At 34.9% G+C, this 27,569-nt stretch overlaps 8 protein-coding genes and 14 non-coding genes across 24 annotated transcripts; 12 read left to right on the forward strand and 10 right to left on the reverse strand.

Annotated features, from left to right (window-relative positions):
* Window positions 1-237: 237 nt before the first annotated feature.
* F58F12.5 lies at window positions 238-370 on the reverse strand. The gene has a single exon (NR_051198.1). It is a non-coding gene; the product is annotated as an Unclassified non-coding RNA F58F12.5 (non-coding RNA).
* A 1,169-nt stretch (window positions 371-1,539) lies between these two features.
* On the forward strand, window positions 1,540-2,408 carry glam-3 (GLia Associated Membrane protein). The gene is made up of 3 exons (NM_001047318.2): window positions 1,540-1,824; window positions 1,954-2,106; window positions 2,162-2,408. Exons 1-3 carry the CDS (start codon window positions 1,566-1,568, stop codon window positions 2,200-2,202), a joined length of 453 nt encoding a protein of 150 aa, NP_001040783.1. The 5' UTR covers window positions 1,540-1,565; the 3' UTR covers window positions 2,203-2,408.
* Window positions 2,232-2,810, reverse strand: F58F12.2 (uncharacterized protein). The gene is made up of 5 exons (NM_001377808.3): window positions 2,719-2,810; window positions 2,645-2,672; window positions 2,494-2,589; window positions 2,410-2,447; window positions 2,232-2,361 (listed from the first exon to the last, which is right to left on the reverse strand). Exons 1-5 carry the CDS (start codon window positions 2,736-2,738, stop codon window positions 2,298-2,300), a joined length of 246 nt encoding a protein of 81 aa, NP_001364788.1. The 5' UTR covers window positions 2,739-2,810; the 3' UTR covers window positions 2,232-2,297.
* Window positions 2,811-4,047: 1,237 nt separating this feature from the next.
* Window positions 4,048-6,489, reverse strand: F58F12.3 (uncharacterized protein). Its single transcript, NM_062887.5, has 6 exons — window positions 5,837-6,489; window positions 5,206-5,504; window positions 4,981-5,156; window positions 4,669-4,938; window positions 4,460-4,622; window positions 4,048-4,373 (listed from the first exon to the last, which is right to left on the reverse strand). The coding sequence occupies exons 1-6, from the start codon at window positions 6,027-6,029 to the stop codon at window positions 4,083-4,085; spliced, it is 1,392 nt and encodes a 463-aa protein (NP_495288.1). The 5' UTR covers window positions 6,030-6,489; the 3' UTR covers window positions 4,048-4,082.
* A 357-nt stretch (window positions 6,490-6,846) lies between these two features.
* On the forward strand, window positions 6,847-6,979 carry F58F12.8. Its single transcript, NR_051199.1, has one exon. It is a non-coding gene; the product is annotated as an Unclassified non-coding RNA F58F12.8 (non-coding RNA).
* Window positions 6,980-8,043: 1,064 nt separating this feature from the next.
* Window positions 8,044-8,113, reverse strand: F58F12.11. Its single transcript, NR_051200.1, has one exon. It is a non-coding gene; the product is annotated as an Unclassified non-coding RNA F58F12.11 (non-coding RNA).
* Window positions 8,114-9,056: 943 nt separating this feature from the next.
* F58F12.7 lies at window positions 9,057-9,187 on the reverse strand. Its single transcript, NR_051201.1, has one exon. It is a non-coding gene; the product is annotated as an Unclassified non-coding RNA F58F12.7 (non-coding RNA).
* A 502-nt stretch (window positions 9,188-9,689) lies between these two features.
* On the forward strand, window positions 9,690-9,828 carry F58F12.10. The gene has a single exon (NR_051202.1). It is a non-coding gene; the product is annotated as an Unclassified non-coding RNA F58F12.10 (non-coding RNA).
* A 694-nt stretch (window positions 9,829-10,522) lies between these two features.
* Window positions 10,523-10,649, reverse strand: F58F12.6. Its single transcript, NR_051203.1, has one exon. It is a non-coding gene; the product is annotated as an Unclassified non-coding RNA F58F12.6 (non-coding RNA).
* A 727-nt stretch (window positions 10,650-11,376) lies between these two features.
* Window positions 11,377-11,499, forward strand: T25D10.8. The gene has a single exon (NR_051204.1). It is a non-coding gene; the product is annotated as an Unclassified non-coding RNA T25D10.8 (non-coding RNA).
* Window positions 11,500-12,238: 739 nt separating this feature from the next.
* On the reverse strand, window positions 12,239-12,457 carry T25D10.10. The gene has a single exon (NR_051205.1). It is a non-coding gene; the product is annotated as an Unclassified non-coding RNA T25D10.10 (non-coding RNA).
* T25D10.7 lies at window positions 12,417-12,559 on the forward strand. Its single transcript, NR_051206.1, has one exon. It is a non-coding gene; the product is annotated as an Unclassified non-coding RNA T25D10.7 (non-coding RNA).
* Window positions 12,560-12,718: 159 nt separating this feature from the next.
* Window positions 12,719-12,917, forward strand: T25D10.11. Its single transcript, NR_101700.1, has one exon. It is a non-coding gene; the product is annotated as a small nucleolar RNA T25D10.11 (small nucleolar RNA).
* Window positions 12,918-13,478: 561 nt separating this feature from the next.
* zig-10 (Ig-like domain-containing protein) lies at window positions 13,479-15,776 on the forward strand. Its single transcript, NM_001129172.4, has 4 exons — window positions 13,479-13,539; window positions 14,372-14,814; window positions 15,067-15,244; window positions 15,286-15,776. The coding sequence occupies exons 1-4, from the start codon at window positions 13,482-13,484 to the stop codon at window positions 15,573-15,575; spliced, it is 969 nt and encodes a 322-aa protein (NP_001122644.1). The 5' UTR covers window positions 13,479-13,481; the 3' UTR covers window positions 15,576-15,776.
* T25D10.9 lies at window positions 14,203-14,333 on the forward strand. Its single transcript, NR_051207.1, has one exon. It is a non-coding gene; the product is annotated as an Unclassified non-coding RNA T25D10.9 (non-coding RNA).
* A 945-nt stretch (window positions 15,777-16,721) lies between the features above and the next one.
* Window positions 16,722-17,878, forward strand: btb-2 (BTB domain-containing protein). Its single transcript, NM_182195.5, has 4 exons — window positions 16,722-16,872; window positions 16,920-17,262; window positions 17,312-17,462; window positions 17,504-17,878. Exons 1-4 carry the CDS (start codon window positions 16,778-16,780, stop codon window positions 17,779-17,781), a joined length of 867 nt encoding a protein of 288 aa, NP_871995.1. The 5' UTR covers window positions 16,722-16,777; the 3' UTR covers window positions 17,782-17,878.
* A 295-nt stretch (window positions 17,879-18,173) lies between these two features.
* T25D10.1 (uncharacterized protein) lies at window positions 18,174-19,813 on the forward strand. Its single transcript, NM_062889.7, has 7 exons — window positions 18,174-18,632; window positions 18,678-18,844; window positions 18,916-19,015; window positions 19,062-19,191; window positions 19,240-19,313; window positions 19,358-19,464; window positions 19,515-19,813. The coding sequence occupies exons 1-7, from the start codon at window positions 18,464-18,466 to the stop codon at window positions 19,749-19,751; spliced, it is 984 nt and encodes a 327-aa protein (NP_495290.2). The 5' UTR covers window positions 18,174-18,463; the 3' UTR covers window positions 19,752-19,813.
* Window positions 19,814-20,160: 347 nt separating this feature from the next.
* Window positions 20,161-22,152, reverse strand: spp-11 (the record flags this gene model as incomplete). Of its 3 annotated transcripts, NM_001365320.2 has the most annotated exons (9): window positions 20,162-20,377; window positions 20,422-20,526; window positions 20,870-20,920; window positions 20,969-21,058; window positions 21,473-21,514; window positions 21,561-21,614; window positions 21,667-21,717; window positions 21,823-21,924; window positions 22,035-22,152. In NM_001365320.2, 9 exons carry the CDS (start codon window positions 22,113-22,115, stop codon window positions 20,213-20,215), a joined length of 741 nt encoding a protein of 246 aa, NP_001352251.1. The 3 variants fall into 3 exon arrangements, with proteins under 3 accessions (NP_001355419.1, NP_001352251.1, NP_001355420.1); NM_001368591.4 differs by having other exon boundaries at window positions 20,161-20,377; window positions 20,969-21,514; window positions 22,035-22,136; NM_001368592.3 differs by lacking the exons at window positions 20,162-20,377; window positions 20,422-20,526 and having other exon boundaries at window positions 20,816-20,920; window positions 22,035-22,115.
* A 155-nt stretch (window positions 22,153-22,307) lies between these two features.
* Window positions 22,308-25,054, reverse strand: T25D10.4 (uncharacterized protein). Its single transcript, NM_062891.6, has 5 exons — window positions 24,856-25,054; window positions 23,158-23,298; window positions 22,850-23,109; window positions 22,695-22,760; window positions 22,308-22,647 (listed from the first exon to the last, which is right to left on the reverse strand). Exons 1-5 carry the CDS (start codon window positions 25,045-25,047, stop codon window positions 22,566-22,568), a joined length of 741 nt encoding a protein of 246 aa, NP_495292.1. The 5' UTR covers window positions 25,048-25,054; the 3' UTR covers window positions 22,308-22,565.
* T25D10.6 lies at window positions 23,634-23,851 on the forward strand. The gene has a single exon (NR_051208.1). It is a non-coding gene; the product is annotated as an Unclassified non-coding RNA T25D10.6 (non-coding RNA).
* Window positions 25,055-25,598: 544 nt separating the features above from the next.
* On the reverse strand, window positions 25,599-25,729 carry K03H9.10. Its single transcript, NR_051209.1, has one exon. It is a non-coding gene; the product is annotated as an Unclassified non-coding RNA K03H9.10 (non-coding RNA).
* Window positions 25,730-26,651: 922 nt separating this feature from the next.
* On the forward strand, window positions 26,652-26,791 carry K03H9.7. Its single transcript, NR_051210.1, has one exon. It is a non-coding gene; the product is annotated as an Unclassified non-coding RNA K03H9.7 (non-coding RNA).
* Window positions 26,792-27,569: the final 778 nt, after the last annotated feature.

The raw sequence follows: 27,569 nt of genomic DNA on the forward strand, positions 1-27,569 counted from the left end.
CAAAATTGATTTGGTTTCTAAGAACTTCAAATAAAAAGTATTCTAAAAATGTTTAGCCTATTCCAAATACCAATGTCACATAATCTTATAGATCCGTCGCCACACTCAATAAAATTCTTCGTTAGAAAGTGTTCGGAATAGTGAGAATGGATTCGATTCCATATCTGTGTACATGTACAATTATGTCGGTTTCCGTTAATTGAGAAAAAGAATTCAGGAATTGAAGAGACGAAAAAGAAGAAAAGATATGTCTTCGGACTGATTGGCATCGTTTGTTCGGTGGTCAACACACCGTCAACGCACAGATTTCCGGAAGACCTTTCCTTTTCCACTCAATCATCAAAACTCTTTTTCTGTCTTCTTCTTCTTTTACTTTATCCTTTCTCTCATATTTCCAACACTTTTTGACAAGGTAATATACGTATAAGTCTCTCATTCCATCATAATATTTCGTTGCTGTCATTCGAGAACCGCCCGGGAAGGGGATGACTAAATTGCTGGAAACCACTTTTCGCTTTCACTGCTTGCCAACGTTGTGTTTATGTTGTTACCTATGGCTTATATGATTTGGCGCCCTTCTAGATTTTTCTATTTTATTTTAATTTTTGTTTGAAATCCTTGTTGCAAGAAATTTACAAAATATGTCAAGTGTACTCCTCAAGAAAGTTTAGAAATCGTCTAAATAAGTACAGTAGGATGATGAAAAAACTTTGAAATTCGGTTAACTTTTGGCCTGAACTGTTTTATTACCCAGACGCGAAACTTTCAGAATTTAAAACCAAAAGTACGGTACCTGGTCTCGACACGACACATTTTCGTTAATGCAAGAATGTGGTGTGCGCCTTTAAAGAGTACTGTAGTTTAAAACTTTCGGTGGTGTTAATTTAATTCTATTAATTTCCATAAAATCTGAAAATTTATGCTCTTTGATTTTAATTTTAGTTTTTGCAAATAACCGGTGCAAATTCCAAAGCAACGAAAGTTTGAAGCTACAGTACTCCTTAATGGCGCACACTTGTTAGAATTTGTCGTGCCGAGACCGGAGATCGTATTCCTGGCTCAAAAATCGCAAATTTAGCTCCAGAGTAATATTATTGCTAGATTACATTTTTATTCCCCTCCTGAAATCTTTTTTTTTTTCATATTTATGCATCCCGAAGAAATATGCACTTTTAAGGACTACTGTATTAGTTTTCTTCTTTTTCTATGCTCTCACTGGCCTATGCTTTGTTGTATTATTTCTTCTTCGTATGCTGCAACTTAAAAAATAAATTCTTCAACTTCTATAAAAAAGGAACAATCTGATTGTGAGAAAATTGCGAAACATCCCTTCATTTTGAAATATTTTTATCACTTCTCGAGTACTGTGTTTTCCAAAACTCTTGCAAACAACTAATATAAAATGTACTCTTTTATTTATAGGCAATTTGATAGAATCTCTTGCCCGAACTTGAAATACTGTATAAATCTTAAATTCAACTCTCAAAACGTTTAAGTTATCCTGAAAATCGAAATATTTGTTTTCGTATCAATATATTCAGAAGATCAAACAACCAAAACTTCAGATGGTTTTTTCACTTCTTCTGCTCTGCACAACAATATCGTTGAAAGCAGTTCCTGCTCTCACAAAAGCTATAGCAGAATCCTCGGATTTAGCAAACTTCATAAATGAGACAGATAGTGAGATGACGTCATCACAAATCGAATCTTCAACTCAAATACCTTCTTCAACAATGAATCCTTCAACTAAACTTCCTTCTTCAATGCGTGGAAAGGATTTACATTGTCCTAGTATTGAGAATGCCGTTAGCTCATGTCCAAAAGGTGGGATTTGGATTAACACAATTTTTGATTTTTGAATTTCAGACTTTAAAAATTGAAAACTCTATAGCTCGTACTGAAAGTGTTAAAAATCTGCACCTGAAACTTTAATAAAATTGATGATATTTTCAGACTCCAAATGGGTATACTACACGTGCTGTGGCGGAGCCAATATGTATTGCTGTGAGCATATTCAGACATGGCTACTCTCTTTTCTTGCTGTCATAATTGTTTTTCTCTCAATCTTCCTCATTGGTTGCTGCGTTCGCTGTTGCTGCAGTTACAGTAACTAATCCTACAGTAACCAAATTTCAAGTAATCCAATTCGATTTGGTTTCAGAACGAAAGACACAACAAAGCTACAGTTTCGATGATAAATGATGATAAAGACTGGAACAATACAATGAAGAAAGTATTTAATTCGAAACAATTCGTTTTCCAAAATCCATGGCACAGTTTTCGATTGTATCAATAAATCATCTGAGAAGCTCTTCTTCCAATGAATCCATTATCATCTTTTTCATATTTCTTCGTATTCCCCTGAAATTATTTCAATTAGAAAAAAAAAAGAATATCCTGTAAAATTACGATTTTCCCGAAAAATCGATAGTGATCACAACATCAAGCTGGAAACGATAATTGATTATGTATCTCTGAAAAAGAAAAACCAACATCATGATCGCCATCTGGAATCGAACGGAACACTTCGTCGGCGATGTACTTAGTCCACATGTGAATTTTTTCCAATGGAATCATTCGGTTCACATCCTGAAAGAAATGTATTTAGAACCCTGAAATACAGACAAAGAGTCAGCAAACTAACCACTTTGATTAGTTGCGTGAGTCGTTTCCTTAAATTGTGAAGAACGAGTTGCTCGTGAAATTTCTGAAACTTACGTTTGGTTTTCAATTATCATCTTGTTCGAAGTCGTCCGAGAAGAAAAGTAGGAATAAGTAAAACGAGAATTGATTTTTTTAGATTTGAATAAAAAATCAAATATGATAAGATCAGATGAACTTTGTTTTACGTGACTATTCCAAAGATAGTTCACAAATTTAAAAAATAATTTGAATAAAAATTTAAAAATAGAATAAATTGCTGTCTGTCTATCTACATATATAGATCTACATAGTATCTTATTTTAAAAATGTTTGTTCTAGGTGACAAATTTACTCTTTTTCACTGGTATGCATAACTCATTTGTTGATTATATTGAAAACTATTGTTCTTGTCAAATCAGAATAAGAAAGTGTTGCCATTTGACATCAGCTACAATGGTGAAATGATATTTGTGCTTGCTATTTTCTTTCCAAGTTTCGGGAAGCTATGTTTCGTCTCAAGCAAAACAATTCAGTAAAGTTCGAGTGAACTTGAAGATGATCGAACGTGTTCAAAACATGACTGAAATAGTGGCATCATTCTGAAACGGTGTAAATTCACGGAAATACGAATTATATTCTTGACTTCTGCAAAAAGTTCCTCCTGACACCTGAGAGCTCAGCCCTGTCAGGTAAATTTTGATCTAAACTTTTTAAATTCAGTATTCACTAATTTTGACGCTCGAAAAAAGTAGGTGTCGTTTACTGATATATGGTACAACAAATTGAGACTGGACAGATGTGATCTAGTGAATCATTTTAGATAATGCTTTTTCAAAAGAGATAGGTTTTATGTCAAAGTCCAGGAATCAGTTGGAATACTTTCCTCACGTGGTGTCAGAAAGTCTCATTGCGGTTTGGTCTACGAAAAATGCGGGAATACTGTTCCAGAAAATCGTGACGTCCGCACGCTCTTAACCATGCGAAATCAGATGAGATGTCTGCGTCTCAATTCCCGCATTTAATGTAGATCAAACCGTATAGCCTAACGCGGGAATTGTTTCCTCGTATATGCATTGTATGATGTCCGCCTTCTCTGTATCAGCCCTGTGAGCTCTCTTTGTCTTTTTCATTTATCCTAGAAAAAAGAACTAGCCCAGCCACCCATGAAACAGTTGAAGTCGACTGTGAGTAAACGCATGAAATAGTTATCGTATTTCATCTATTAGTCTTGCAGCCGACCAATTGAAAATTAGTCTTGCATGCAATACTAATAGAGGAAATACGGTATATAAAATTAGTTAAACAGGAATTCTTTCAAAATCGCTTCATCCTTTCAGGAATCCCTTCTGGGTTCTTTTTCTAGATGATTCTAAAGCCCTCGTGACTCATGATAAAAACAACACACGCCAATAAATGATTCATGTATTAAAGTTCACAGTTCACTTCTGTTGCTCCTGCTGCTTCTTGTTCCACTTTGCCATGTGCTTGATGAATGTGTCATCATATCTTTCAGAATCAGACTTTGAGCAAGTTGTGTAAAACAGTGAATGGAATAATTGTCTTGTCTTCTCAAAAGTGGGTGTTCCTGCATATCTCGTCATCAATTCAAGAGAAAGTGATTTTGCAGAGAGAGGAGAATCAGTTTCTACAAGTACTTTAACAATCTCGATCAACGCGGCTTCTTCAGAGGTTGTAAAGTTGAATATGGAATACATTGCTTCCAAATAAACCTGAAAATAGAGTACTTTAAAAAAAAAAAAAAAAAATCAAACTCGAACTCGAGTATTTCTGTAAAATGGATTTCTCGATTTCATACCTTTGAGGTACGATTTGCACCAGCGTGTTCGCAATGGATCATTGAGGCGGTGAGTTCCGTTGAGTTCCAAGAATTGTTATCAATGCAATCTTTGAGGAATTGCATGCTTTTCTCGAAATTTCCCGATTTTTCATGTGCAATGGCCAATTCTCGTACAATATGTCTGTAATGGCATTGGTTATTCCCATTTTATAGTGAATCAAACTCACATGTCATTTGAAAGCGAGAGCACAGCAGATTCTAAAATTTGAAGGATTGCAGGCCCTCGGAAATAAGTTTCTGCATGCTTTATAATTTTCATCTTATCATCCAGCGTATCGCGTTGAAGGGCGTGCAGCAACCATTCCATTTTACAGGATGGCAAGTGCTCCAGTTTACAGGCGCGAACATACAAACTAGCCGAGTCAGGATTTTCCCGGAGAGCTTGCAGGATCGATTCTCGAGCATCTACAGTTTTCATTCCGTCCAGAGCCATCAACCTTAAAAACCAGAGGTTATAGTCGAATAAACTTCAAACTCACCAAAGCTGATCCCTAGGAGTTTTAATAACATCAAGTTTTGAGATATCCTTAAACCTGTTCAGTAGTCCAGACTTATTATCCACCAAGTAGGGAATCTTTTGAGCAAACGATTTTTCGTAACATTGCGACGGATATGCAAAATATTCAACTAAGTCATGCAATGGGAGCTGATGGTTCTGAACAGAAACATTACATTTGTATATATAATTATATAATTAAACATACATTTTCATTACTGTATACCGAAATGACGTGTTGAGATTGGGAAATTGCATAAGTCTTGATTGTGACACCACGATTTTGCTCGTAATGAGTAATTCGTCCTTCAGCTACAAGACCCACACCAAATTTACTCAAAAACATATCGGTTGGGACGCACATTTTTAATGTTTCCTTTCTTGGACGGCGGTCGATATCAAATCTGTCGAAATTGTTCGGCTCATCGATGTAATCTTGAAGTTGTTTCAATACAGTAACAATATTTCCAGCATATCCAATGACAAATAGTTGAGTTTCGTAAGTACCTGAAAGAATGAATTTGAAGTTAACTTGCTTCAGAAATATGCCAAAAGTTTACTCTACTTCGTCAGCTTTTTGCCAACGTTGAATATGTTCTAACTATAAGACCCATTGCTAACGTTATTTTTGAAAACGAATGTGGTACGAAATGTTCAATTCATGAGCGTTGCATGGCACTCGAGTTTGCGATTTGAAACTGCGGTTGTAAAAAAAAGAAAATGTACGAATACAGCAAGTCAAAATTTTAAAACTATTTAGTTTACTTGGAGAAGAACATATGAAAGGTTTCACACTTTGTTGCTACTCATCCGTATTTTTATTAAACTATTGAACATACCCGGCACTTTTTCATCTCTTAAATCAATTAAACATTGATTTTCGTTTGCCAAAGTCTCTAGACGTTCCCATATTTCTGGGTCAGTTGATCCTAACCAATGAGCAGCATACAGTAAGCCGAAGGCTTTAGGTGAAGGCGGAGCAGGCGTTAACAGAGATATATCTGATTTATGCTTTCCAAATTGTGAATGCATTGTGATGTTTGCGGATGAATAAATAAATAAACATTCTATTGGATTATCTTGTTTGTATAGTGTGCAAATCAAGATAAGTTTCCATCAGGACACGTGAAAATTTAATTTATTTACATTTATACATTTAATTTTGATATTTTTCAAAGTGGATAAAATTGAAAACAGGATATTTTGTCATTGAATTTGAATACTATAAAAATTATCTTCACGGTGAATACCAATAGGTACTTTTCCGTTTTTTTGTGACTCAGAAACGCAAAAAATGCCAACGAAACTCACCAGTGATTTTACTGGGCAAAACAGCAGTGAACATGTTTTTTTTCTATATTTAATGCAATGACATGGCAGAAGATTTTTTGGGAATTCAATTTATCATGAACGTTCTCTAAATTAAAAATCAAAATACCGTTTGCGATAACATGCTCACTATCAAAGTTAACTGTCAGCCCCTTAAAACGCCTGGAAAAAACCATAATTAAATTAGTTATTTTGTTGAATTGTTGGAAAATAAAATCGAAATATCCCAAGAGAAGCAAGTTTCTCAAATTAGCTTGAAAACTGAATTTCGTGCATTTGTAAAAAAATATATAGAGATTTCCAATTTCGCTTTTTCCCAGTCCGACAAGAACATTTTCCCTAATTATGCCAATTTCTTGCTTATAATTCCATGCTCTTCTCTTATTAAACTACTCGAAAAATTTCGGAAGTGCCTGTGGTGCCTCTCTTTGCAAACTCGTCAATCCTTTCTATGCTAATGAGGTGTCAACTCTCGTTTCAATCCGATGGGCAATCAGTATCTTCGATGATGAGCACTTCGCTCCCCCTTCTTTCACAATTTCCGCTCCGCGCGGACAAACTGCACAATTTCCCGTGAAAATTGGAATAGAGTTCTAGATGCTTAATGAGCTCGTCTTTGAATTTTGAAGATAGAGAGAGATACCCTTGCGACCAAAAATTTTCTCATGTTTCGTCATCTTATTAGATTGCGTAATTTTGGCGGCGGAGTCGGAGAAATGAAAGAATTTGTTCAAAGTTTCCTTATTTAAAGGCAACTGGTCGTTTTGGAATAATAAAATCAGTTTTTTTTTAACTTTCAATGGGAACAGTGGATTTCCTCCAATCTCTGCTTACTGCCTGTGTAGGTAATTTCCTAGAGTTGGCAAATTGAAGCTCTAGTTTTTTATGAACATAACTATTTTTCCCATTTCGATACTGTAGAATAAACTCTCCGAAGTACATAAGATTCAAAAATGCCAGAATCAGAAAAACCACCGTGATACTTAGAATAACAGACAAATTAGGAAACTGTTTGTAATGGTTTTCAGAGTCAAAAGGTGACAATTGTTCTGTTTCCACCATCAAAGTCTTGAATGTTGATAACAAAATTGTTTTATAGTTGTATTACGTTTTAATTTTTTGTATTTAAAACCTGTAGGGATTCGAAACTGCAGAATTGGTTTTCAAAAAAAATTTGTTTCATAATTTTTCCCTATACGAATCTTGAAAATACACCTCATGTTAATTTTAAAAAAATCATAAGAGTCGTCATATTCTATGTAGTATTTTCCTGAATTATATTTTGTTGGTATCATCACTAATCACCACAACACTCCCGTGTTACCTTTTCTCTATTTACTCACCAACACCTTTTCGCTTCCATGGACCTAATGAGTAACACCCTTCTTCTCACGGGTCTACTGAACCCATCATTAGTATTCATTTATGTTTCTACCTTTTGAGCTTCATGTATCCGACTAACAACATTCAAATTTCCTTCAGTTTTATGTTAGAATACATTTCATGCCAAGTTTCCATCTATTCAACATCAACACCTCATTCTTCCGAATATGATTTATTTGTCCTCGACACTTATTCATCCAGTCTTTTCAATTGACAATGGACCCGAGAAACACAACTGCTGCATTCTGAATGACCATGCACTCCTTCCCCTGATCCACTTTTGTATGCTCTAACTTTCGCGCACCGTTTTTGGCATTCATTTACATTTTTAGAGGTCACCAAAAGTATTTGTTAAAAACAAAAGCAATATGGAATTACCTTCAGTTATAAACTTCAACGAGAAATTTTTTTCAATTATAAGGAAATTTCTTAAAATTGTAAGACAAATGGTATACATTTTTGTGTTTCTCCGTTTCGTATTTTATTATTCTATACTTGTCTATAAGCTTAATCCTTCTTCTTAACTCTCATGTCCACTCCAACATCACCAACCCATTTGACTTTTGCAGTGACACCCCATAAATCGCACCTCAATCGCCTCTTCGGCTCTTTCTTTGCCCCGTTTTTATCCCATTACCACTCACACTTTCTTCATTTTCTTTTACACATTCCAATTGCTGAGTACATAAATCTCTGTCCTCTAACACATTTCTGTGAAAATTTAAGTGATGGCTCAAAAGAATTCGAAATTAAATGAAACTCCTCCAGAGATCTCTTGTTCACAGGACATTGCTCCAATTATAAATTATGGCTCATTTCAATGCACCTGGCTAAATGGAAGAGTCAAGGTTACATTGAGTTTGTTTCATACATGGAGCAACAAGAAAAGGAATTGACAAATCATAGGAGACAACCAACTGGACTCTAGATTACTCGATTTGTTACGACATTGGTTATAGGATTAGTCAATTGTAGGATGAGGGTTTTCTACACTACCATACTACTGAATTCAAAAATTCAATTTTATTCTTGCTAGGATCACTATGGCGGAATTCCGTTTGTCTACTATTTTTTTTTTAATTGTGGAGAGATCAATCTAATTTTTTTTATCTGTTACGCACATTCTCAGATAATTTTCATCTTTAATGAAAATTGAAAGTCTTCCTTCTGAATATCAAGTTCCCATTACAAATCGCTACTTCTCGGATGATTAATTTGATTTAAGACAAGACCACGTGGCTCAAAACCCACACCGCTGCTGCTGACCCCATACCACCTATCAATCAGTTTTCTTGCCCCAGTCAAATGATGTACTTGCGCACTTTACACCCATTCTCTCTTTCCCTATTTTTTTCATCCGAGCCACTTGACCACTTGGTGCTCTCTCCGTTCCTTGTAATTACCAGGCGGTTCTTCTCGTCTCATAATCCCATTGAAATCGGACACAGTCCATACCGAAATTGAGCATGAAGAGGTGGTAGGATGCGATCAAAGAATATAACAATTGAGGATTGGAAGAACAAGTAATTGGTATCGGTACCGGAAAAGAGAGAAGATATAGTCCGAGAGAGAGCGAGCCACGTTTTGTTCTTTTCCGTTGTGTTCCTCTTTTGTACAGTATACCTATTGATGATTGACACCCGACACTTATTATATGGTATGTGCTTGGATGAAATCTAGAAAGATCCGGAAATAATTGCCTTGATAACATTGGGTTTTTCTTCCCACAGAGACACAAAAACTATAATCTTATAATTCTGTAATGAAATTAGGCAGGCATGAGGCAGGCCCCGCACCACTCAAAAAAAAACTTTCATAACAAACATTTTAATTAAGAGTTTCCATTTCTCGATTTCTAAAATTGTTCATCTGGGGTGGGTGATTTTATTTAATAATTCTCATCGTTCCATAAATCACTTCCCTATTTCTCAACTGGTTTACACTTTTCTTAATCCCACCCACCGCGTCTTCCCAACAAATAAACAAACATTCAGCTGATCCCAAACTGACAATGAAATTCGAACTAACACCATCTGGTCATTTTTGTCCCACCATTTAACCCCAAAAAACCATTTCCAAGAATCCCCCGAGGGATATAAATTAGTACTTTTCTACTTGTTTCTTTTTCTAACGCTTTCAAACCAGGCATCCACCAATGGTCCCGAAGGTCCAATTGATATTGTTTCGGAGCAAAATTGAGAGCGCTTCTTGCTCGGATTACAACACACAACTGGCGGGCTCCGCGCAAAACAAGATTTTTGCTCCAAGATGATGTACGCGTTTATGACATCTGTAGTTTCTCAAGTGCATTACTTTTATAGTCTCTGATTTAATTTGGCAAACCATTCAGGAATTACAAACTAAAAATAACAATGTTAGGCTGTTATTGGTTGCATTTTTAAGTTTAGTTTTTTTCGGCAAATGATTGATAGTTGGCGTTTTCAGTTGAAGCCGAGAATTGTTTTCTGTAAGAAAACTGAATTTTCAGGGCTGAAAATGTGTAAGGAATTATTGTAACAAAAAGTTATCCAAACTTCGTAATATCGAAAATTTGAAAGGTTTGACCATCTTCTTTCTTATTTATTCATTCTATTCTTGTTTCTCTCTATTTTTCAAGTCAGTTCACTATTCACAGTTGAACGCATTCCGTCAAATCATTTTTTTCTGATTTCCCCTATACCTTCTTGTTTCTTTGTTCATTAGTTTTCCTTCGACTTTTCTTCTTCTCGACCTCTCGACATGAGCATGCAATGTACACACATCCAATTAAAAATGTGAGAAAAAAGGGAGAAGCTTCTTCTTTTTCTAACCACGGAGGTCTTTTCTTCCATGATCTTAGTAACTACATTGTACTAAAACATGTCTTTTTTATAAACTCATGCCTTTCCCTGTCATTTGTTCATCCATATAAATGAATGAATTCATCCGGCGGAGTGAGTAACATGAGGCAGAGAAAGTGAATAAAGAGGGAAATGCGAATTTTGAATGCACACAAATTTTCACTGAATTCAGAATGAACTTTTTCCGCATCCGCAACACGATGAGCTCACAATTGATGTTACTCCGAATGTTTCTCCAATTAATTGGACACTTTTCAATTTAATAGAGTTTGATATCAAGAATCTAGGAAAGCACCATGAATGAGAAAAATAATCTTAAAAGTGGGTGGCTGAAAATTACTGAAATTGAATTTCCTGCGCAAATGCCACTAGAAATTGTTTGACAAAGTTTGCCAATAAACTTGATAAGCTATTTTTCATTTTTATTGTTAGACACAATTCTGTATAATTCTTATTCGAAAGCCATTTTTGAGAATGCCGATCTAGCTCTATTTTCTGAACTTCCCAGATCTCAGAAAGGAAAAATAATTGTTTTTCAATTAGAACTTATCAGATATTCTGAAATATATTTTTTTAAACCCACAAAAATAGTTTTGGAAAGAAATGGAGCTATTTTGATTATCCAAAAATTTTACAATTAAGCAAATATTAATAATAAGCTTAAGCAAATATTAATTTAAAAACAACCTAAAGCAGTAATTATAACTGGAAGCCTATTCCTGGAAAGATATTCCATTCTCGGATTGTCTTTAATCACCACCTTCAATCCTTTTGCATCTCCTCCAAAAAACTGGGCGGAGCTTTCCTCTCTTTCCCGTCATTCTCAATTCATCTAGTTTCCGACAATTATACGATTATTCTGCATCAGTTTATATGTTCTTTTTTATTTCAACGATTGAAAGAAACAAAAAGTTAACCCTCTGGAAGTAGCTACTCATTTTTATAACAACATTGGTATTCGACTCTTCATTTTCCTTGGACACACACACATTTGTCTAATTAGCTTCCAGTAGGATGCCCGAGTTGTTTGGCGGAGAGACTCACTCCGGAGAAGAAAAAGAAAAAAGAACATTTCATTTTCTTGCACGCCACTCAGCGATGCTCACTTTTTTTTGGCTTTCCGTGACAGCTCCAGATTTCCTTTTCCTTTGTTTTTGTTTTTTGTTTCACGACTCGATTTGAACTTGACTCGATTTTAGTTCTTTTGGATATAGATTTACAATAATTGATTTATGTACAGTCTTCAATTAAAATCGTTTTGAAAATTACTCTTCATTACGAAAAACTCAAACTCGAACCTAAAAAGGTGAAGCAAAATTCCCATAATTTTGATTTAAGAGGTTTTAAATCGCACTTGCTGCTACTTTTTCTTTAAAATTTTATATGTTTCTGCTTTGTTCAAGAAAATAATAATGTTTCAATGCCAAAAAAGTTTTACCTATTGCTACAAACACCTATTTTTGCGCAAAAAATATTGCATTCCAACAAAAATCAGATTATGACATTATAACACAACAAACATTTTCATGACTACTCTACTATTTTTTTGGATATATTTGGTTTGGAAATCTTGTTTGTTTATTTTTAGTTTTCTCTCATTTTTTAATTGTTCAGCTGTTTTCCATGAATTTACTATTTTTTCAGAATCTGTTCTATTTTCAATTTCAAGCAAATTTTTCGAAAAACCTTTCTCGATACATCTATCACGCTTTCTATTCGTTTTTCATCCATCTTTTTTGGAAGCTTCATTCCAAAAATCCTATTAACATATCCGGCGCATCAAGTACGAAAAGTGTGGAACATGCTTTCTCTAAACCTCTCATTCTCACACACTATTCTCATACTTACCATTCGACTTTTGCCTCCTCCGTTTTATGATGTACTAATGTAATGGTTTATTACTGTATGCTTAGTAGATATATACATGCTTCCTCACTCATTTTTATCTTCTTTTTTCTCCCAAATCTACTGATATTATAGGCATTTTATTATACCAGAATTCATGTTTGAAAACTTGAAAAGGTGAAAAAAAAAGAAAAAAGCTCGCAACAATTGTTTGTTTTCTCAACTATTCAATTCTATTAGATATCCTTCCGAACTTTTCCGTTAGGTAAACATAAAAATTATGAAAAAGAATAAGGATTATACTTACCTTTCTAGAAGAATCTGGACCTCTCAAATATCATGGCTTTAGGAGTTTAAAAAGAAATATCAAAAAAGTTGTCATTTTGAGTCTACCTACGTTGAAATTTTCTTGAAAAAGTTACAATAAAATTAAAAATCAAACGGTCAAAATCCAAGTTTTTTCCATTATGGTAGGTAGGAACGGCTCCTAGCTTTTTTTGTTGGTAGGCATATATATGGCATTCATGCATTATTATGCTTATGTGGACAGATAGAGACTATTTCGCTGGGCCATTTTTGCCGAAAATGTATTATTTTTTGTGTTAAATGGGTTGTTGTCCGTTCCCACACACTAATCTTCTTGGAAAATATCTTTAAAATATTCTAATGAATGCTCCAATGTCCTAATGGAAAACACCCTCATAAACGAATTCCTTCCTCCAGTTGGAGGGTGTTTTTAAAATTTTGTCTTCCACTTACTGTAAACATTGTAAAAAGAAGTAATATCAAAACAAATACACATCGCTTTTTATGGTTTTCATTTTATATATTTTTTGGATAATAGTGTCAAATTCCAAATGTTACAAGAGTACCTCCATGCCCATCTGATTAGCATCTTTCTTTGTTCGCCGATGACAGATGACCGAATATGGGACCCGTCGTTCTCAGATTTCTCAGATTTCGAACGGCGATCTCTTGACACGTACCGTATTCAACTTTTCTCCCTTATTTCCAACGTATTGTCTTCTTTTTAATTATAAATATCCTGCTCTACTTATTATTTTTATAATTTGTAAATTTACAGGAAATGGGCCATTTTCCACACTATCTGGTATTGCTCTTGATCCTCATGATTGCATTATCTGGTTGGTTTTATTTTTACCGTCAACCGGCTTTCCATATTTTTGCCTCCAAAAGGCTTAATTGACGAGATGCAAGAGACGGAGTTAAATCGCTTTGACACCCTATAATTTTCGGATTCTCGCGCATGCGCTAATGGACGCTCAAAAACATATTGCTTTGACAGACTGGAGTGAGATACATCTCTAATTGCCCAACGAATGAGGCTTTTTTGAAAGTTTTAGCGGAAATAGTTTTATATGGAAAAGATGTTTTCTTTAGAAAATATTTTAAAAAATTAAAAAATTTTCTGATTGTACGAGAGACTAGATTGGGAAGAAATCATTTTAAATCAATTAAATGGTATGGTTTTTTGGTAAGAAAATGATAGTATGGATTTTTAAATGTTGTTTTAACTGTAAAACATGAAAATTATTCGGTTTTTGACATACATAAATTGTTGAGTATGAGGTTCAAATTACAATATTTCAAAGTTTTGCATTAAAAATAGTAGAATTTCAAACATGTAACTAAACTCTAAATTTCTCCAACATCCAGATATGAGACTGCTAAATGTTTGACTGAAAATATTGATTAATCTTAAACATTTTTAGTTTTACTAGAATATTATTTCGAAAAATTGAGAAAAACTACACACAGTTCACTTTTTGATACCGGAGAAGCTTATGAAGGATATGATACTAGATCCCATAAAAAGGCGACAACCTCATCCTTCTTTCTCCCACATGTCGCCAGTCGGCACCGTCCATAAAACATAAAATGCTTGTATTTGTGACCTGTGAGGCGCCACGCATTCTCATTTAAGTGTCCATTTCGTAACTTTCTCCTTTCTTTCAGAAACAATTCACACTTTGGCCCCAAAAAAGGCGCCAACCGAGCGGTTAGTACCCATTGGATCGACAACTGCACTGGAGTGTGAACCATATACATCTTCAAATGTCACTTGGTATCGTGATAAACATGTCATTGCAACAGTTGAGGGACATAAGAATGCAATACTGAATGAGAGGAAGCCACGTGGAGGAGAAGAAAGGATACCTGAAATTGGATTTCTAGTGATTTTCGATGTTCAAAAAGAAGATGAAGGAAATTATTACTGTCAACGAGAAAATGATTCGAAATGGGGAGAAGTGTTCCAGTTGAAAATTGCATATGTTGATGAAATATCACAAAATGAAAAAATAAAGTTGGAGCCAAATGTGCCAACACTTGGAAGGTCTTTGGTACTACATTGTCCGATTCCAAAAGCATATCCGCCTCCGAAAGTTACGTGGACAGTGGTAAGTAGTAATGGTTTAGTCCTAGAGTTGGCAAGCCGGACTGAAACAAATTTCCATTATCTTAAATTTGGAAATCGATGAAAAAAGTATTTCCAAATTATTTTATATCCTTCAGATGTTCAAAAATACAATATTTCCAAAAACCTAAAAAAGTAATCATAATTTGTTTTCATCCGAAACACATTGAATTTAGTTTCTAAAATGAAAAGGAAAGTTATAGTTAATTAACTATCCTTAAAGAATATTTTTCAGAACTCGCTTCCAATATCACACATATCGTCTGATTATGTGGCATTTCCCAATGGAACACTCATCATATCACACTTCTCATATCATCACTTTGGTTATTTTGAATGCAATATAAACAATTTTGCTGGTCACGCTTCTACGAATACATTCATTGATTCTAGAGAATTGGTAGCGAATCTAGGTAAACTCCCCTCTTAAATGTCGTGCAACTATTGTTTTCAGAATCTTTAAAACCAACATTTGTGAATGGATGCTCTGCAGCTCTTCGTAGCTCTCTCTTTATGTTCCTTCTTGGATGCCTTATCACATCTGGTGCAGTTCTAATTTATCTCATTTGTGCTGTGTGTCTACTAAAACCAGGACGACCTCGTCGAGTACTTCGTCCAACTTTTTGGTCGAGAACAGATCCTCGGTTAGCTCCTGGATTCCGAAAAGCTGTTGTTCCTCTTCCAGATTGTTTTGTAAACGCCCGAATGTTAACTCCTCCAGTTCAAAATCCATTGATTACATAGATTTTCGATTTTATTATACTTTCGAATTTAGAAACTTGTAGTCCGATCTTTCTGTACATCCAGTGTTGCCACGTTCAAACTTTTCAGGGATTCAATTGTTTAGTTTTGTATCATTTTCAATGTATTTCAATCAACGGGTCATTCTACATGTAATAGTTTTTTCTTCAATTTTTATATCAATATATCAATAAATTTAAACTTTAAAGTTAAAATTGGTTGAAAATGAATATTACTGACTTGCGAAACGACAGGAACTTTGAAAAAATTTTTAACCTCGATGAACTTCACGGCAACGGCAGAGGTAGAACAACGGATTATCCACAGAATACGACGGATATTTAAAAAATGTCTAAAATTTATCTCACAATGGAGTTCCGGATCTATTACAGAAACCATTATTAGCTGTGAACAAAAATATACAAATTTAATGTTAATATCTCATTTTCAAAATACTTACTTCCGTTTAGCAATAATTTAGATAAATGACTGTCATACTATTATATAAAGCATTGTTTCCTGACAAGAATTAGTAATTTAAAATTATTGTCATGTTTACTCTTGCTAAAATCTTTAAATTACATTTATAAAGTTAATTCGTTCTATATCGGTCTAAAAAATAACACACCTTGAAACTGTTTAAGGTGGAAATTGCAAGAAAAATATATATTAGTATTTCAAGATATGATGCTGAAATTTGGGCACTTCTTTCCTTTTTGTTGATAGCATATTGTGGTGACACTTTCAGCTTTCCAAATAGACCTGTTTGTATTGGAATTGTCCTGCAAAAATATTCTAACAAGTTTCAATTCAAGGAAAAATCAAGTTCATTATATCCATACTCTATTTATTCAAAGTTAATCTGTTGTTCTACCTCTGCGGTTCCCGTGAAGTCCCATCGAGATATGATTTTTCAAGCGGATTCTTGTCGCTAATAGTTTTTAAAGCTTGATGATCAACTTCCACGAATATGCGAGACACTTATTAACAAATTTTCACTTATTACTGTAAACTAAACATTTCAAAATTAATAAAAAAAATTTAATTACAGGCCATAATAGCGTGACACTCGTTCTGCGTACATCTGGCTTTATTTCCACGTGTCCCACGAGTTTTTCTTCCTCTTCAGTTTTTGATCAGTGCTAATTGTTTTCGTTAGAATTTGAAAACTTCGAAACTTCGAAACGAAACTACTTCGAAAAAAAATGAAGATAAAATGTGTTGAAGTCAACAGCGACAAATATTCGATTAAATCAGTGCTTGGAAAATTCTGTGATACAAACTGTGGAGGAATCAATGTGTGAGTTTCAAGATTTTTCCACTTCGGCTAATACAATACTTTTTCAGCTCATTGTTTGTCTCAGAAACTACTTCGAATAAGTATAGATTTGAATGGGAATTAAAATGGGACGAATTGAAGAAGAAAGGGGTCAAGCATTTGTTTGGAACAATCACCCCGGAAACCAACGACAAGTTGGTTCCAAGCATTGATTTTTCTGTTGATGAAAAACGCAGCACATCTAATTTGGAAACTTCTAAAGACTGGTTGTACAACATTCCTTTCAAGTACAAAATTTTCTACAAAGAATCCGATTATTCTGGATTAACTTTGGAAGAACTTTTCAAGCCATCTGAAAGGAATGATGCCGTTTTAGTGATCGGAGGTACAAAGATGCATGTCAATAAAGCTGTAAGATGTTTTTTTGCAGTTGCAGTGTCCTATATTTATAATTTTCCAGTTGCTGAGCTTCCATTCTGAATATTTTCGAGCTCTGTTCTCCTCGAATTTCAAAGAAGGAAAGTTGACTGAAATCCCAATGTATGAAGTTTCATATGAAGATTTCTCGAGAATGCTGGCAGTTTTGTATGGAAATGAAGCTTTATTGAAAGGTGATCCAATCCTTCAAACTAATATGAATTCATTATTTCAGATGATAATTTGGAAAAGATGTTGGAGCTGGCCGATCAATTTCAGGTGCCACGTGTAACGGCTCATATCGAGACTCATTTGTGCCACTTTTCGAAAATGAAGCAGGATCAATTGATGCGTTTGGCAGACAAATTCAATTTGCGTACAATCATCGAAAAGATTATCAGTGAAGTGGACACTACTCAAAAAATGAAGAACCTCAAGAACTCGGCAGTGTTCTGGAATTTATCAGATGAAACGAAGGTGCTCTTCCTGTATCGTCTCATGCAATTGATCTAAAGGATGGTATAGATTGAAGTTTTTTTATTGTATAATTTATGTATTTATTGTATTTTCGTGGTATAATTATGGAAGAATAAATGCATCGCATTTGAAAGTTTTTTTATACAGATTATCTCTTATTCAAAAAAGTTACATTTAACTAGTAAAATCTAGCCAGAAATTTAAGATCGTGTAGAACTCAGAAGATATCCGAAATCAGATGGCAGTGCTGAATACTGCTCATAACTATTTTTGTTACCTTTTTTTAAACATTGGTAAATATTGGCTTGGCTTAAAGTATGGCTTATGACGTGAACCAACATTGAAAATGGACGAATATTCTGGAAATTGAGTTTTTTTAGATAATAAAAAACGCTGTAACTATATATAAATAAATGTAATGTTTGTTTAAAACACCTTTTCTTCCAGTGCTACACCCTTTTATTGATCTTTTGTGTCAATATAAGTAGACTCTTATCACTTTGAACTTGTTCACTGACATTCTATTCACCATGACAGTCAATTCTTTATTCAACAATTTTACTTTTTTTTAAATATTAAACTTGCATTATTATTTTTGAAGTGAGTTAGTGAACGAAAACAAACAAAGACCCTCCACGGGTACTCACTATCAGTACTACTCACGTATTTGGATATTTTTTGCGGGGATTTGGAAAGCCATTTGCAGTTCCAACCAACTATGTTCTTAAGAAGACGTAATTTAAATTCATCAAGAATCATATGCATCATATCAATTATCGTGCTTCTTCTTATAATCATTTCACTATATCCTCATAAGCGGACACAATTTGGAAGATATTCTCGAAGACAGAAGACCATTCGATTTCAGCATAGTACTGGAGAAATAGGCAAGTAATCTTTTAAATCATACTTTAAAATAAATTTCCATTTAGGCGATCAATTATTCTCTCTACTTTCTCATCTTGGTGTTGCAAAAACTCTTTATCGAATTCCAGTTATCAATTCTGCTAATAATTCAAAATTAATCGATACTCTTTCAAACGCAATGTTTACAAGATTTCCATCGATTCTGCAACAATTTTTAATTGCTATTGAACCAGTAAGTGCATTTTTATAAAAATTTTCACAATTAAATGTATTATTTCAAATGATGATAAATTTGATTTTTAGCCAACAGCAGTGAATAGAGAACTTGGAATCGAGAATAGTTCGTACGAAGATCCTCTTACAAAGTTCTCAGAGGACACATCTTCAAGTCTGATGGTCAAAGGTTTGAGTGATCAATATAGTTTGGAAGTCTATTGTTTTTTATTCAGGGAACGGATTCAAAAGTTTTAAATATTTTGATAATTTGCGTTCTGACATTCGCTTGTGGGTATTGGAAGACGCCGAAAGTGTTCTAGAAGCACAAAATTTGATTACAAAATCTCAACGGAACAACTTCAAGTAAGCATTTTGATCATTTTAAAATTTATTTTTATTTATTTATTTCAGAATTTGTGTGCATGCAACATTAGAAAGCAATAAGAACTGCAGTGTTAAAGCAATTGCACAAATTCTGAATCATTGTAAATTAATTGAAACTTGACCATTTTTAGCCGTTCGTTTTCAGATACCAATGAATATGAGGATGTTATGTTGATAATTGCTAGCCCGTTTCCGGAATTTACTCGTTTCATTTTTACGAACTCGAGAATCAGAAAATACAAAACTGAAAAAGTGAGTTTAGTAAGTACAAACTTTCTTAATAATTTGTTATCATTTTTCAGTTTTCATTGATCAGTTCTTCACCAGAAATGCAAATTATTTTTTCAAGAATCTATTGTGATGTTGTATTCTTGACAGTTCCATATTCAACACATGGATGGTGGATGGGATATTTGGCAAAAGATGACAATAGCCACGTGTTCTATTTTGATCCAGACATGTTCCCGAAAAATAGAACGGCGAACCAAGAAGACTATTTCCCGCCAAAATGGAAGAAATTGTCAAGAAAAATTCAATGATCTCGATTTATCTTGTACAATAACTAACTTTTGTTTTGAATAAATAATTCATTAAGGCTGTGTATATGCAGTTTTCAGGAAAAAAAAACTGTTCAACGTCGATCACATTTTACTCACAGCTTTTGAGCCAAAAATTGAAATTAAATTTCCACCCAGAAGAAGACAGCGTCAGAGCCAAAAGAACAACCAAAAATCGGCAATTTAATTTGCCTGTATACAAAAACACGGATGTTTTTAATGTTTTAAGTCAGCTGAGTTCATAATAAACTTGATAACAAACGTGTCTTAAACTTCATCAATTGATTGTGCAAGTTTATAGAAAAAGATATATGTATCTTGAAAACCAAAAAACACGTGCAGGGTAACTAGACTTCAATTTTTGGAAATATAAAAATATACTACTAATATGTTTGTATTAAAATAATTTTATGAGAAACAAGTTGATAATTGACAGAAAACAATTATTTACAGAAAGGTACGTGCTTACAAAATGAAACTGGTTCAAGATTCTTCTTAAGTCCATCGAATCCCTTGAAAATTGTGTCCATAATATTTCCTTTGAACATAACACACATGGTCCCAACTGTGAGAGTTTTCGGATTGCTTGTTAAAGACGTGCAGAGTTTCTGTAAATATAATAGTGATTACATTAGTGTTTGATTGAAAATACCGTAAGGAATTTATCAGCTTCCACTCTAAACTTTTGTATAATTTCAAGAAGTCTTGTGGTAAGAACACCGATCACTTTCTCGCAAATATCGCAAACCATATTTCCCTGAAAATGCAAAATATGCTAATTGAGGAAACCAAAAATTAATGAGCATGGGTTCAAAGGTAAAATGGCTAAATCTAAAAAACACTCACCTTCACAATTGTTTTATTTTCTGAAATCTCCTACAATCGTTGTTTAATTTAAAATGTATGTACTAAGTAATCAATCAATTTATTTGTCGCCCTTTTATCAAATAACTCACTCGATGTGGATACGGAAAAATGTATGGAGTTTTCAGAGTAATACCCTATAATGTCCGGGGACTCTATTCTTCTGTGCCATACAAACAGTTTTAAAAGTAAAGCAACATGAGGAAAGATGGCGTTGCATGAACATGACATGTCACCTTATGAGACGGAGTTGGTTTTGGGGACTTTGTTGGTAGAATGTGTGGAAGCTAAAACTTATTTGGTTTGTAAACTTCGCTTAATAAATAAAAACTAACCGTTGGAAGCTTAATGGTTGGAAGTTTAATTGGCCCCAAAGTTGACAGATTTTTAGGAATAATATCCGGAATTTTGATAGTAGGGATTATCTGAGGAATTTTTACTGTTGGCGAGGTAATTGGAACAATATCGGGGATCTTAGTAGTTGGAAGAGTTTTTGGTATAGTATCGGGTACTTCTACAGTGGGTAGTTTAGTTGGGACTATTTCTGGAATTTTAATTGTTGGTAAGGTAATAGGAATTATATCTGGTATTTTGACAGTAGGTAAAGTTAAAGGAATAATTTCAGGAATTTTGATAGTTGGAAGTATTTTTGGTATTATATCCGGTGTTTCAATGGTTGGAAAATTTGTTGGAATTATGTTGGGAATCTTAACCGTGGGCAATGTTTTTGGTATGAAATGAGGAATTTCTACAGTGGGTAGATTTGTTGGAACTACTTCTGGAATTTTAATTGTTGGTAAGGTGATAGGAATAATGTCAGGGATTTTTATGGTGGGAACCTTGATTGTTGGAAGAGTTGGAAGAATATTCGGGATTTTTATCTGAAAAATAAAATAAAATGTGTATAATTTGAGCTCATGCACATACTGTCGGAAGTTTAATAACTGGAAGTGCAGTAGGAATTAAGTTCGGTAATTTAATCTGAAAAAAAAAACTGTGCTATTGTTTCATCAATTTTCAAGTTTTTACTAACCGTAGGAAGACCGATATTAATCAAATTGCCTTGTGGAATCCGATTTTGAATCTAAGAAATATTTAGAAAAAGCACCCGGAAAAGGGAAATTGTGAAGAAAATCGGGGGAAGATTGACATTACAAAGAGGGAAAGAAGTTTTTTTCAGTTGACCTACCGATGGAGGATTTCTTTTTTTATCGGGATTCAGGAGATCCGGTATTTTTAGTGAAGGAAGTGTTATTCCAAAAAATCTTTGGAGAGCAGAATCAATTTGTCCCTTAAATATATTATAGGATATGAAGTTTCTTTTTAGTTTATTGTTTTTGTACAAATAAGATGTCAAATACATCTAATTCTTAAAATTCAGTGCTAAACCTTTAGACTTACAGTGACATTGTATTGCGGCTTTACAAAAGCATTTGAGCCAACAAGAAGCGATAAAAATAACAAAAATCGAAAGACAGACATAGTTCTTATGATTTTCGCGTTTAAAATTTTAGTCTACAACTATTCTCTATGTTAGATTGTCTTTAAGTATTGTTTTTGAATTATACCTGTGACATTCTTTGCTCTCACTTGTACACGCCTCTATTACGATAATGCTCTGTTTTTTACGTATTTGGTAACCTTATCAATATGTCGTCACAGAAAAACAAGGTGTTATTAACATACTGTTTTATTGAAAACTTTTAAATACTATTAAACATTGAAAACGGGTGGAAGAATGAGGAAGAAATTGAAGGAGAGTGGAACGAATCAAAGACCGGCACATTTTCAAAAAATCAGAAAAAAGGAAAACTTGATAAAACTATATGACTATTTGGATGAGAAACCTGTGAAAATGATGAGGTATAGGGAGACAAGCGACTAGATAAAAAGAACACCTGGAAATTAATTTAGAAGATTGCGACGGGAATTTCAGATGACAACACTCTCAAATGTGGGAGAAGGTGTAAGTTGTTCGTCACGAATCCCGGAATCGATTGAAGAATTCGAGGAGCTGGAAATTGGCGAATTAAAGACTTGTTTAAAAAAGTAAAAGCTTACCGATTCTTTGTAGTTTTTGATGGAAGAATTAGTGTAGAAGCATTGTATACGGAACTGCTTGGCGAGCTGAAAGTCAAACATTGAATATACAGTATAAAACTTCAGAAAACATTGAGGAGACTGTTTTCCTAATAATAACACAGTATAGAACTTACTGAGTCTTGCTTCCTGAAGAGCTAGAATCTGAGTCATCACTGTTGACATGAAGAGTCCTGATATTATTCGTCTGTTGTCGTGGCAAAATATCCGAAGGTCTTCTGATAACCCTTCTCGGTCCAAATCGATTGCTGCTTCTCGGGGGAATCGGAATACGAAGAACCGAATTTTGACGGGAAAAGAATTGTGGGCGTTCGTCATCCACGTACAAGTTGGTGACTGCACTCATCGAAGCAGAGAATCCAGAATCGAATTTGTCCTGAAAATGAAATGATCAGTTGGGTCTAAAATTGTAGTCTGAACTAACCTCTTTCTCATCTTCTTCATCGTATTCCAGACTGTTTTGCGACATTGTCCTTCTCAATCGTTCTTTCTTGATCTCGCTGATTTGATCGCCGAGTTGAAGGAGTTGCTTCAGCAGCGTCATGTCGTTCTCCATCAAAGAGAACTGCAAATATGGTATGTGTTAATATTATGTAATGAAGTGGCAAAAAGCCGAAAGGGAAGACTATGAGGTAGCGCCTTCTACAAATATTATGCAATTCTTTATGACTCCAAGGCTTAATCCCTTTGTGACTTCCGGAGCATGAAAGTGCATTACGTGAAGCTGCTCTTCTGTTCTGGCAGGGCGTGATGGTCACAGCAAAATACTGGGGAACGGTGTATTCAATTTAGAAATTAGTCAGTTCTAGCGCACGTCAAACTTTCCCCTATATCATCAAAACTCGAGTAGATATAAATTTTCCCTAGGTAATCTTTGCGATTTGGACGAACCCTGACACTCAATACTCACTAAGTCTCCCGCATATTTACCCGGTCACTGAAGAGCGGATCTATAGACTATGGGGACCGCCGAAACTTCTTTTTCGAGTGTTTTGGTGTCATTGGCTGTTTACTCAAAAATGTTAGACAATTAACCTTGAGAGTGAACTGAGGTGAACTTCTTTTCCCAAGCATCCAACGGGTCATTGGCTTCGAGATGGGACCAAGATGGTTATAACTTTTGCAATTCCAATCAACCCAATGATTTATGCGGCAACGGTTTTTGCCCCCATCTGCTCTACTAACTGACCTTGGCGGCTCTCGTTTCACAGCTGCCAATCCTTCAAACAATTTCACATTTTCATTCCCGAAAGCGGGAAAGTGTCCCATAAGATGGCTATTGTCCCTTCACGATTATTGCCCCCACCAACAGAAGCAGGAGAACCTGGTTGCGTCATTTATCTCGCCGACGGATCTTTTTTGCCGCTCGTCTAATTACCCATAGTGGTGGAAGCCAAAGAGGCAAAGCATTCGAACAACAGGAATCCAAGAGAGACATGGAATGCCAAGGCTTTTGCAAAACCGGATTATAAGAGGAAAACCCTCGTGTTTTTAATGCAAAAGAGATGGCGTAATTTTGAATCGGAAATATTCATAACGGAGTGTTGCCTTCAGCGTTAATTTGAATAGCGGAAAGTATTTGCAAATTAGGCAATAATTGAAATTGAAGAATTTGAAGAATTTGCTGTCTTCGGTGGAAGATCTTTGTCTATGTATTGGTAGTTTCAAAAATTTTAAGAAAAATTACTAATGTGGTAGTTAACTTTCGTATTTTAAAAACTTCAAAGATTCAAAGTTTCAAGAAACCATAGTTTAAAAGTAGGTCAGAGTAATTTTGAAATGTCTTAATACCCAGTACATGCTTCCTTGATCCCCGCCGCCGACGCTTGTACATTTGTATTTCATGTTTACTTCATCTTCTCATAGTGCCACACAAGCGTCTTCTCAATTTCCCTCTTTTCCTCTCTATTCACACCGTATGTTTGTCTAAAATGAAGGAGTGTGAGAAGAACATGCAGTCGCGGATAAAGACCGCGTAATTTGGTTGGAGCCAACATTGCAAGGAACGAGAACGGATCATGTTTGTTTGCACTACGAATCAAAACAATTCTCTCATTCACACCAATATATTTAAATGATCCTCCACACCACCCACTTATTGAAATGTGTTCTGTGAACTTACCATCTTCTCGCGGATCATGTCGAAAGTGGAAGATCCATTTTCTTGCGAAACATCGGAATTGGAGCTCAAAGACGGAGAGGACGACGTTGGCTCATCGGTTTCCAGACTGCAAAAGCTTCGAGCCTTCTTGTATCGTTCGAGGCGACGGATACGGTTTGCGCAGGCGGCACGGTATGCGTCAAGGTCTTCCATTTTGGTTCTGAAATCAAATTAAATGCGTTTCGTCTGGGAGAATAAGTAAATCTAAAGAAAATAACAGAGAAAATTCAAAATTAAAAAAACAAGGAAGTTGGAAAATAAATTCACTTAGGTTGGTTTCTTTGAAAAAATCCAAACCATCTCGTTCTTAAAAATACGACTCTAACATAAGATCCTCATTAATTTTTCCAAAAAATTTGACATCAAGCTACAAGCATGTGATCTACAGTAATCAGAGAGGTGATAAAATATCCAGGAAGGAAAAGCAAAAGAGAACAAGTACATTGAGATGGAATGCGGTTTAGTGGTTACATTACACAACGAAAGTGACAGAAAGACAGTAGAGGGCGAGGAAAGTGAAGTAGTTGAGATAATAGGAGATTATTTTACAGCATGTCTTTTCGATTTGCCCCCCAGCGACACTATGAGTATTGAGTATACAAACATACACAGCCACAAGCCAAAAAGAAATATGAAGAAACGGATGTAACAATCAATCTCTCCACATTTCTGTTTTACTGTGTTTTGTTTTACAACCTCCACACACTATTCGAAATGGCAAAAGCATCAGAAAAGGAGAAAAGGATGTGATTAGCTGACGTGCACCTGCGTCTCTTCATTTATCATTATATTTTATCTAGTGATTAGCTGATGATGATGATGAACGAAACTGGAATCGAAACAGAAAAGAGAGGGGTGCCCCTTCTTTTTGGCTTGTTTGTTTGTCGGACGATAATTCGAGAAAAAGTGTTTAGATTTGACAAGAGAAAACGATAAAAAAGTAAGACGAAGTATATATGTTTATCTAAATTGCAAATATTATATCGAATATTTTAATCAAATTCAACTAAATGTAGAAATGCGCTGTAGGAACTGTGGGTGGCCTCACGATATTTGAAGAGATGAGATCTAACTGAAACGAGAAAACAATTAAACTGACTTTTCTCATCGAATAAATCCTAGATCTAGAAGGAATACAAAATCTAGATACATTAAAGAGAAACTTAGTTTTATTGTGATTAGTATGATCCTAATGTTCTACTTTGACAGCTCGACTGTTTTCAGCTTTATTAAAAAATAATTATTAAAATGTTAAAAAATATATTGGCATGTGTTTCTACAGTTTAAAAAGTTTTGATGAACCAACCCAACGACATTGCAGATAGAAAGGGAAATGGTGCAAAACTAAAAACTGCAAAACTGAAGCATACGGTAACATCAGAAAAATAAAACTGAAACCACATCATATCTACCATTAACTGACAAAATGAATATTGTCAATGAGAATATATCGCTAATAATTAATGATGGGCAAATCAAAAGCGACTTGATAAATAGAAGTGATAAACTTAGCCCCCAAACCAATCAAGTTGACTAATTGAGGGAGAAGCTAACCACCCAGAATCAGAAAATGTGTTGGGTGTGACACATGTGAGGATAAAAAACAATAAAGATGAACAGTGCAACATCTGTCAAAATGACAGAAGGCCGGAAGATGGAGAGGATGATGAGGGATAATGATGAAAATGAGGTGACTGTCTTGCGGGTTACTGGCTGAATAGGCTGCTGCTGGCCAGCAACAGCGGCAGCACTGACGGGGCTAGTCGTCGAGTAAACACGATCGAATGACCAGCCTTCAGTCGTCGCCCCCGGGAAAACGGGCAGGACGGTTATTATCCGGGCACGAGGGGGCCAAAACCAAGGGGGACAATTAGCAATTATGCCCTCGAACCGATCCGGGCGACAGAAGAGAGAAGGTGAAGTACTTGGATTCTGACACCAGAAAAAGTGGGTTAGTTAGGTAACGAATACGACTTGATTTACCGCACTTACATGTGCGAGAATGCATGATGGTAATTAGAAAAAAAGAAGGAAAATGACACATGAAGATGGTATTGTGAGATTAGTGAACGTTAAAAAGGGAGAGCCGCATGCCTGTTTGCACCTAATTAGTCGTTTTATGCGCCGTTTCTATTAGATTAGATCGATGTGACAACGGATGATTGAATGCACCAAATTGAAATAATAATTTAATTGATATGCAGACAAAATTGTGAAAAAAAGCCGGAGAGAAAAGGAAGAAATTTCATAGAGGGAATCTGCATTTTACGTTCGGAAATAAGAACACGAGAGTTTAGGCTTAAAATCTACAAGCTTATTGCCGTGTGTAGTTTTAACATTCTACGAGAACGTCAGATCTGAATATGGTGATTTGCCAATAGACTAGGGATTTTCGGTCCAACTAAATGTACTTCTCGTACTAATATCATTCAAGAGGAATTTTCTGATTTGAATAAAATTGTTTCAGTTGTTCTTCTACTATTAGCTTTCTAGATTCCCCGCTAGTTTTCATAATTCATTGATCAATTTTTACACTTTTGTTACTCCAATCAAAGCACTTCAGAAAACTTTGGCTGTAGTGTAAAATTGAATATAACGTGCCTCCTTTTTAGTCTACGGTCGATTGAATTTATAATTTAGAGGATGGTAAGAAAATTGCTTGTTTTTTCTGTGTC

The sequence above is a fragment of the Caenorhabditis elegans genome, chromosome II (assembly GCF_000002985.6).
Source record: "Caenorhabditis elegans chromosome II".
NCBI classification, from domain to species: domain Eukaryota; kingdom Metazoa; phylum Nematoda; class Chromadorea; order Rhabditida; family Rhabditidae; genus Caenorhabditis; species Caenorhabditis elegans.

Coding starts and splice junctions, on each gene's coding strand:
- glam-3 (NM_001047318.2), top strand. CDS start 1,566: ATGGTTTTTTCACTTCTTCTGCTCTGCACAACAATATCGTTGAAAGCA. Junction 1,825..1,953: donor CGTTAGCTCATGTCCAAAAG/GTGGGATTTGGA, acceptor TGATATTTTCAG/ACTCCAAATGGGTATACTAC. Junction 2,107..2,161: donor TCGCTGTTGCTGCAGTTACA/GTAACTAATCCT, acceptor ATTTGGTTTCAG/AACGAAAGACACAACAAAGC.
- F58F12.2 (NM_001377808.3), bottom strand. CDS start 2,738: ATGATAATTGAAAACCAAAC. Junction 2,590..2,644: donor TCACGCAACTAATCAAAGTG/GTTAGTTTGCTG, acceptor CATTTCTTTCAG/GATGTGAACCGAATGATTCC. Junction 2,448..2,493: donor TTCCAGATGGCGATCATGAT/GTTGGTTTTTCT, acceptor TATCGTTTCCAG/CTTGATGTTGTGATCACTAT.
- F58F12.3 (NM_062887.5), bottom strand. CDS start 6,029: ATGCATTCACAATTTGGAAAGCATAAATCAGATATATCTCTGTTAACG. Junction 5,157..5,205: donor CGGTATACAGTAATGAAAAT/GTATGTTTAATT, acceptor GTTTCTGTTCAG/AACCATCAGCTCCCATTGCA. Junction 4,623..4,668: donor CTCTCGCTTTCAAATGACAT/GTGAGTTTGATT, acceptor ATGCCATTACAG/ACATATTGTACGAGAATTGG.
- zig-10 (NM_001129172.4), top strand. CDS start 13,482: ATGGGCCATTTTCCACACTATCTGGTATTGCTCTTGATCCTCATGATT. Junction 13,540..14,371: donor CCTCATGATTGCATTATCTG/GTTGGTTTTATT, acceptor CCTTTCTTTCAG/AAACAATTCACACTTTGGCC. Junction 14,815..15,066: donor CGAAAGTTACGTGGACAGTG/GTAAGTAGTAAT, acceptor AATATTTTTCAG/AACTCGCTTCCAATATCACA.
- btb-2 (NM_182195.5), top strand. CDS start 16,778: ATGAAGATAAAATGTGTTGAAGTCAACAGCGACAAATATTCGATTAAA. Junction 16,873..16,919: donor AACTGTGGAGGAATCAATGT/GTGAGTTTCAAG, acceptor ATACTTTTTCAG/CTCATTGTTTGTCTCAGAAA. Junction 17,463..17,503: donor AAATGAAGCTTTATTGAAAG/GTGATCCAATCC, acceptor TCATTATTTCAG/ATGATAATTTGGAAAAGATG.
- T25D10.1 (NM_062889.7), top strand. CDS start 18,464: ATGTTCTTAAGAAGACGTAATTTAAATTCATCAAGAATCATATGCATC. Junction 18,633..18,677: donor GCATAGTACTGGAGAAATAG/GCAAGTAATCTT, acceptor ATTTCCATTTAG/GCGATCAATTATTCTCTCTA. Junction 19,192..19,239: donor TCTCAACGGAACAACTTCAA/GTAAGCATTTTG, acceptor TATTTATTTCAG/AATTTGTGTGCATGCAACAT.
- T25D10.4 (NM_062891.6), bottom strand. CDS start 25,047: ATGGAAGACCTTGACGCATACCGTGCCGCCTGCGCAAACCGTATCCGT. Junction 23,299..24,855: donor ACATGATCCGCGAGAAGATG/GTAAGTTCACAG, acceptor CCATATTTGCAG/TTCTCTTTGATGGAGAACGA. Junction 22,648..22,694: donor TCAAAAACTACAAAGAATCG/GTAAGCTTTTAC, acceptor GCCAATTTCCAG/CTCCTCGAATTCTTCAATCG.